This window comes from Galeopterus variegatus, unplaced genomic scaffold (assembly GCF_000696425.1).
Source record: "Galeopterus variegatus unplaced genomic scaffold, G_variegatus-3.0.2 Scaffold4197, whole genome shotgun sequence".
In the NCBI taxonomy this organism is placed as follows: domain Eukaryota; kingdom Metazoa; phylum Chordata; class Mammalia; order Dermoptera; family Cynocephalidae; genus Galeopterus; species Galeopterus variegatus.
In genome coordinates, this window is record NW_007730308.1 from 127,360 (window position 1) to 135,291 (window position 7,932).

The 7,932-nt window shown below is 35.5% G+C and overlaps 1 protein-coding gene across 1 annotated transcript in view; it reads left to right on the plus strand.

The window, feature by feature from the left end:
• LOC103602565 (zinc finger transcription factor Trps1) overlaps nucleotides 1–1,784 on the plus strand; it is a 38,901-nt gene extending 37,117 nt beyond the window's left edge. Inside the window, exon 4 of the mRNA XM_008586982.1 lies at nucleotides 603–1,784. Within this exon, the coding sequence (XP_008585204.1) occupies nucleotides 603–1,227 (625 nt within the window). The 3' untranslated portion in view covers nucleotides 1,228–1,784. The remainder of the gene's footprint in view (nucleotides 1–602) is intronic.
• Nucleotides 1,785–7,932: the final 6,148 nt, after the last annotated feature.

Here is a 7,932-nt window from a genome sequence, read left to right on the forward strand (position 1 = left end):
CAAAAAAAAAAAAAAAAAAAAAAAAAAAAAAAGAAATATAAGTGTATTTACAGTGAAAAAAAAAAAAATCCCAAAACAAACCCTTCAATTTAGTTTAAGTAAACAGAAAGTGAAAAGTCCATTGATGAAATCGGGTGTAAAAACATATGAATATTGACTTAAATAACTAGAATTGATGACTATCCATCAAGGTAAAATGAACATAGCAGGTCATTCGATAATAAAGCAAACCAACCTAGTTTTAGTGCTAATCAGCTGGAGTGTGTGCACACAGCCTGTGAGTGTGTGTGTGCGTGTGTGTCCAACCTAGTTTTAGTGCTAATCAGCTGGAGTGTGTGCACACAGCCTGTGAGTGTGTGTGTGCGTGTGTGTGTGTGTGTGTTCGTGCCCGTTACTGCTAATATAATAAAAAGGAACTTTAAATTCTTTGTGTAGAATTGAAAATGCTAGGTAATTGCATTCCAGTTTCTGGGTGTTGAGAATACTGTATTTTGTTCTACATACAACATTGCATGAGATAAAATTCAGGTGCTCAAAGACTATTAAAAAACCAAAACCTTTCAGAATGCTGGATTTGCAGTGACTGTTCTCTTCTTCTGCAGGAGAGCGCACAGCTGCTACAAATGCCGTCAGTGCAGTTTTACAGCTGCAGATACTCAGTCACTACTGGAGCACTTCAACACTGTTCACTGCCAGGAACAGGACATCACTACAGCCAATGGCGAAGAGGACGGTCATGCCATATCCACCATCAAGGAGGAGCCCAAAATTGACCTCAAGGTCTACAGTCTGCTAAATCCAGACTCTAAAATGGGAGAGCCAGTTTCTGAGAGTGTGGTGAAGAGAGAGAAGCTAGAAGATAAGGACGGGCTCAAAGAGAAAGTTTGGACTGACAGTTCCAGTGATGACCTTCGCAGCGTGACTTGGAGAGGGGCAGACATCCTACGGGGCAGTCCGTCCTATACCCAAGCAAGCCTGGGGCTTCTGACGCCTGTGGCCGGCACCCAAGAGCAGACAAAGACTCTAAGGGATAGCCCCAGTGTGGAAGCTGCCCATCTGGCGCGACCTATTTACGGCTTGGCTGTCGAGACCAAGGGGTTCCTGCAGGGGGCGCCAGCTGGCGGAGAGAAGCCCGGGGCCCTCACCCAGCAGTATCCTGCATCTGGAGAAAGCAAGTCCAAGGATGAATCCCAGTCCCTGTTACGGGTAGGAAGGTTTAATTTTTAAATAATTCATATATTTTGAAGGGAAAATGGGGAACACACGTGCTCTGTATTCAGTATTATGTTTTATGAAGTGAAACTAAATGATCTGTACCAATCTGGGGATTTATTCTTATAAGGCCAGAGTGGCAGAAAAGTAGCTGGCATGTGCTTGCGTGTGCTGGGCCCACACTTGATACGGTGGTAGGCAGTCACTTGCCTGTCTTTGCTCTTAGCTCACACTGGATGTTGGTTAATCATTCCTGGTGATTGTGCAAAACAACAAGGCCGCACTTGGAGAAGAGAGATTTAGAATCCCAGAAGGAAGCACATCAGTTATATTAAAATAACTAAAAGGCTTTTAAATTTTAAGGTGCATATGACACAGTATATGGTTAATAAGGAAGTTAGCAGAGATTTGAATCACTAGGAATATGAAGTCTTTGGTCAGATGTTAATACAGAAAATGTAGTGGTTTACAAACCCCACAGTATAGGGCTAGCAGGTTAGCTCGGTTAGAGCACAGCCTGATAACACCGAGGTATGGGTTTGGATCCCCATACCAGCCAGCTGCAGAAAAAAGAAGAAAAAAAAAAAACCCAATGGTATAAATGTGTATGAATGACAATGCTTGTTGCTTAGTTGCCAAGAGGAGCAGAAAAAAATGAGGGAAAAACCTAGATGCGAATGTTGCGAAGAGCGTCCATAGAAGACTACTGTGCGTTTTATATTCTCGGGATCTTTTAGGGAAACAGACATAATTTCACGTAGAAATACAAAACAAAACCTCTGAGTAAGAACCTCCATTACTCTCTTCGTGCTATGTAACCTCAGCATTGTCAAGAAATATTTAAGGAAATATTTCTCTCCTTTAGAAAATTCAGGAGCTGCCAATATGTTACTTGGTTTTTGCCTAAGGCACCACCACTTCAACATTTCACCTTAACTCTGAGAAAGTTTTGCGTTTGCTGGATGGTTTGAAAGTTTTGTTCGTGCATAGAAGGTAGGATCAGAAACTAACTAACCTTTACAAAAGATCTGGCTAGGAAATAGAGTTGTCAGCCCAGTACTTTGACCTGCAGGCCAGAAACCACTGAGGTCTCTCTAGGTGTATCCTGAGAAGAAAAATTGCTCTTCCCAGTGTCTGCTGGGCTGCTCTGCTCTCATTTCCCGCACGTTCTCTTAAGCCTAACTGCTTCTCAGGCATTCTCTCGTGGAGTTGAGAAAGGCCCCTGAGAGGTGTACAGTTAATTATAAAAGCTGTTACTTTTCCATCTGCAGTCATGCCCTGGAGCTAAGAGAAGGGCGTGAATGCAGAAGAAGGGATGCCCCCTGCACACTGAGAAACAAAAGAATCCTTCCTGCAGGGAAGGAGCCAGTTCATTGCACATAACTTTGGACAGGAAAGAAATAGTTCCTGTGCGCTTGGAAATGAGGTTCAATTCAGGCAGCTTCCTTCAAATAAGTATATGTGGAGCTGCATTTTTATAATTGTGGATACTCATTGTCTTAGCATGTCATACTCTTCTGGTCTCAAGTGACTTAAGGATTCTAGTCACAGGCAGGAATGAAATGTCCTACATTTTATTAATTTCATACTGTGTCTTTAGAGTGTGGTGTACTTGGGTTCTTTCATCTGTGTCACTAGAGCCCCCCTCCCTTCTTTTTTCCACTTAATTTTTTTCATCTGTGAAATCTTCATTTGATAACAAATTGTTTGACTCTTTTAGATTATTTCCGGAATATTACCTTTTCTGCCACTGTTTGTATACGCTAAGAATTTGGAATGATAAATAATTGATTAAGCAATGGAGTCAAAAACCTGAGCATGGTAGTTACATTTTTTTCTAGCAGGTTGGGGATAATACTTTTCTAAAAAATTGTTTTTCTCAATTCCTCCATTTCTTTAATTGCCTGACTTCAAGTTTCTATTGCATCATTTCAATGGTCTGTTTCCTCCATGTTAGCTGCTGAAAGTAGGAAATCTTCAGCAAAAGACTTCTCAGCCATGTTCTACCCTATTTCTAATTATTTCTAATTGTAGCCCAATTTCTAACCGTATGATTTATGATCTTTAAAGGCTATCACCTATTAAATTTCAGAGAGCTGGTAACATTAAATATATATATGTGTGTGTGTATATATATATATTTAAAGAGCCTCAAATCATTCTTCTCTGATTTTAGTAAAATTTGACTCTTTAAAATTCACATTTTGTATTTGAGTAGTGCTTTTGGAAATCACCAATTTTATTGGATATTTGAAATTGGAAGGGTAGCCAATTTAGTTTATTGTGCAATATTTAGTTTATTAACTGAATTTAAATTTTTTGAGTGTATGTATCTTAGTTGATGAGCTTTTTAAGACACCTAAGAAAGTTAAAAAGCAGAGCCCATTGTGAATTTTTGTATGAATGTATGTATAAATATATTTATACATGTAGTTTCTGATACTAAGTATAAAATCTTGGCAATCTTAAAATACTATACAGAGTGATATCACAAATTAAGTATAGAAAATTTGTCCAACAGAAAATGTTGATTTAAAATATTTCAACACCATGCTGGTAGATAGTGAAAACATTTTTAAATAATAGGCCGAATTGTAGTTAGGGTTATTACTTTCAGAGTATTAGTCTTTCTGATACATGTCTTTTTTTACTGGTTTTAGTAATGACAGTTTGCTTTTCAAAGTGAGGAAGGAAATATAAGAATCACAAGAAGAGCTAAAATTTTAAAATGTTCTTTTTGAAATTAGTAGTAGTTTTCTCCTTTTTTTAGTTTTGTGTTTAATATCAAATTATTTATGTGTATTTTTATTTCATGAATGTCTTTATATTTTTTCTTGTTATTAGTATGAAATTGATCTTGTTATAAAAGTATTTAACTTGTGTATGTCACCTGTGATGGCCATTGAGCTTTGAGTATGACGCATGTTAACATAAGCTTTATCTTATTAATTGCTTTATGAAAATCTGGCTTTTTATTGCATATTAACTACACAATATTTCTATAAAATAATTGGGTATTTTCTTTTCTGAGTAGGAAGAAATATTAAAGTCTTTAGAATCTTTGCTAGCAATAGTCCAATCTTATATGAGAACTTTATACTCTTCTAAAACTTCTAGAATAGACCTTATAAAACATGAGTAAACTCCTGAAAATGGCCATCAGATTTAATGTTTTGAAAACCCAGTGTTTTCATTTAGATTTAAAATTTGACTCCATGAAAAGGTTTACATATTTGACATTGCCTGTGCTAAAAGTAAGCTTCAATTCATTTCATATATTCCAATAAGTACTTCTTTTCTCATTTTAAACTAAATAGTGTAGTCAGGACTCACATACAATTGTGTGTCCTTTTCTGTCCTTTTCTAACCAGTTTCTTCCATGATGTATATTTACATAGAGGTATGTGTGTATATTTTTATTTATTTATTTGTTTAAACTCCTGTGCAGATGCAACTGTGTTAGTCTTATTATTTCCTGGATAGGAAGTTCTAGATTATGTTCTCGTAATGGAAGTTTTAGATTGGATTTGATTATGCAGAAAGTTTTGTCTTTTATCTGATAACCACATTAGTAGGGACAAAAAAAATCAGTCATTAAATTTCACGAAGATTTCTTATTTTTCACTTGTTCATAAATGCATTTAATAAAATAGATTGGATATTAGACCACTTTGTTCATGCACCTAGGGGAAAAATAAATCTCTTTGAGATAGATTTTAGTTGCCAGTGTAAATTTATGTAAGAAAGTTTGTCAGTTTTAACATCTGCATTTTAGGCCGCTTGGTTTCAGCAGAGATGTTCAGCCTGGGCCTGTGGGAGTTGAGTTCCACAATGAGCCCCTGAGTGTCAGAGGAAGGGCCTCCCAGGATCTGCATCCGTCTGTCTCTGCGAGAGGATCCTACAGCCTGTCTACTCACAGGAGTGTTGTGCCGCTTGGTTAATTAATGTTTGTCAGGCCATTGGAGATCCTCAGGTGCAGAGTGCTAGATAAGTAAAAGTCGTCTGATTATTTGCTCCTTTTGTGAATGTGACACCATGACAGGACAATGCAGGTGTTATTTCCCCTTTTCTTTAGTGGCATTAAGTTTATAGTTTAAAGATTGTTGATACAGGACGGCCTTTTGAGATGCAAAAATGTTCTTTTTGGGACAGTCCATTGGCAGCCAAACAGACGTTCAAACAAACGACAGTGTTGAATGCCTTTACAACCACTGACAGAAGCCTGCAGGGACTTCTTTAAATTCAAGATGATCTCAGTGAAAAGTGATATTTATTGTTTTGCTTCATATTTAATTAAAACAAAAGCAGAATTTCAGTTATCCTATAGATAATATTGACTTTACAAAATGTTTACGTACATAACCATTTTTCTGACCCCATTTGAACTTTTTATGTGTGCATATGTCAAATATCAAAGAGAACAGACTGCATAAGGAAAAACAGGATGTATTTACCTTTCTAATCGCTAGCTATGAAACAGTGATTTTAGGCCATGTCGATCAGATTTCTCTTTAGGTAGCAGTTGATATTTTATCAGCCTAAGGGAAAAATAAACTATTAAAAATTATTTACTATGTCTAGAGATTAACAATCCTTGTACAACTCTGTGCTTTTGTCCTATCTAGATGCATTTCTGTTGTCATCTATTAGGAAACTCAAATATATTTTAGCTTTTATTTTAAAAGTATAGTTCATGAATTGAATTAGTTATGTGTAATAGTGAATATGACCATTTTTAACTGTTTTTCCTAAATAAAATTTAGGAAGCTTTTTTTTCTATATTGATATTTATCTTTTACATTGATGTACCATTTCTGACAGTAGAAAACAAAGCCAATTTGATACATATGTAAGTATGGTTTTATTGGTTTGACTAATTGGATTTTCTAGTAGTCTAATTTCTTTCTTTTTTTTTTTTAGTCAGCTTCATTGGCCCAAGTATTTTGTAAAAGCACTTAAAAACAAACAAACAAAAATCTTTTTTGTAATCTACACTGTTTGTGAAGTCTGACTTAGTTCTGCTGGCCCAGGTTTCTAAGGCAGGGGAAGCAGACGTATCTTAGTGAATTGGGCTTGTAGTCACTGTGAAATGGTATCCTTTAGTGCAGTATCTGTTAATTATTTCCTGTATAACTATCTTTTGCTCAGTTCCTTTTTTTCACAGAGTGCATGAGTCAGGAGATAACAGGGTCCCCAAAGGAACCCATTGTTGAGTGTTCTTAGATGTTGGAAGTAAAGAGTACACAGAAGATGGCCCACGTTTCAGGAGCACAGGTGCAGAATGATTCAAAAATGTGTCAGCTGTGAGATACATAGTTGTGATGAGAATCTAGTATTTTTCAAGCAGAGCCCAGTCTGGTGGATGGATTTGACAGGTGTGTTTATTACCTAAGATGCCACAAAATTTTTTGTCTTAGATTTTTGTGGGTTTTGTTATTTCTTCCTACCCAAAGAGTAAATATTGTTTCCATTGTCATATTCTTTTATTCTCCCTTTCCTTAGATTCTGAGAACTTTCATTAAGTATTTATAGGCAAAGACATTGATTACTAGACTGGTCTACCAGTTAACTCAAGGAGGCTAAGCAAGCTGGGTACTGCTGCATCTAGTTGTATTAGTTCAAGGAGATGAAGATTGCTTCAGTAAAGTTTGAAGAATCTCTTTAAGAGAAGCAACATCATTTATAGATGCTTATAATTGACTATAATTTACAAATAAATGGAACCTGGAATATAACTTTATGTTGGAAAAAAATCCACAATACGTTATCTTTGTTATATTTTGTTTATGTTGTTGTAAGTGGTTTGGAGTGAGGCAGAGGAATCTTAGTTTTGTTTTGTTTTTGTAAGGACCGAACACTTGTGATAAATTGAGCGTTTGGCATCATAATTCATGTCAGGATGATCAAACACCTGTCAGATGTAGTTTTACATGTCAACTTGCCTCCTTAATAACGTAGTTTCTCAATTTTGAAGTTTTAATTTGGACATATTAATTAGGAAAAAGATAAACCATTTCATACCGTGGAAACTTACCTATCTATAACATCATGGTTAAACAGAAAATGCTAAGGACATGAAGATACAGGGTACTTCAAAAAGTTTATGGAAAAGTAGAATTAAAAGAAAATATGAATGTTTCCATGAACTTTTTGAAGTGTCTGAATATATTTTTGAAAGGCAAAATCCATTTGATAATTTTGCTAACACTTTAAAAAAAGATGCATAGTAATCGTGAATTAAACTTTTATGGGAATTTTGGATAAAATGGAAAGACTTTTAAAATAGATTTTGAGTAAAAGCTATATTTTGTGTGAAGAAGGTGGTAAAATCAATGACAACATGATTTATTGAATTGTATTTGCCTGTTGTGTTATATTTAGTTTAAAATTTTGTATTCAAAACTCAGTCTAGATCATAAAAAAAGTCTTGGTAGACAAAAGGCCCATAAAATAATCTGTTCTCAAGGAATTATCTTTCTGAGCTTAGCTGGACATAAACAGAGTAGCTTGTAGTTATCTAATGTGAATTCTTGATGAGGGAGACAAAACCTGCTGAAACTACTTTAGAACGATTCAAAAATAGAGTATTTGGTTAAAATAGATGGATATTTATAATTCATTGCCAAATAATTTAGCATTTTAAATCTAGGATTAAAAGTATACTGCCTTTCTTCCTATTTATTACTGGATTAACTCCTTTCATCCTCACCAAAACTCTTT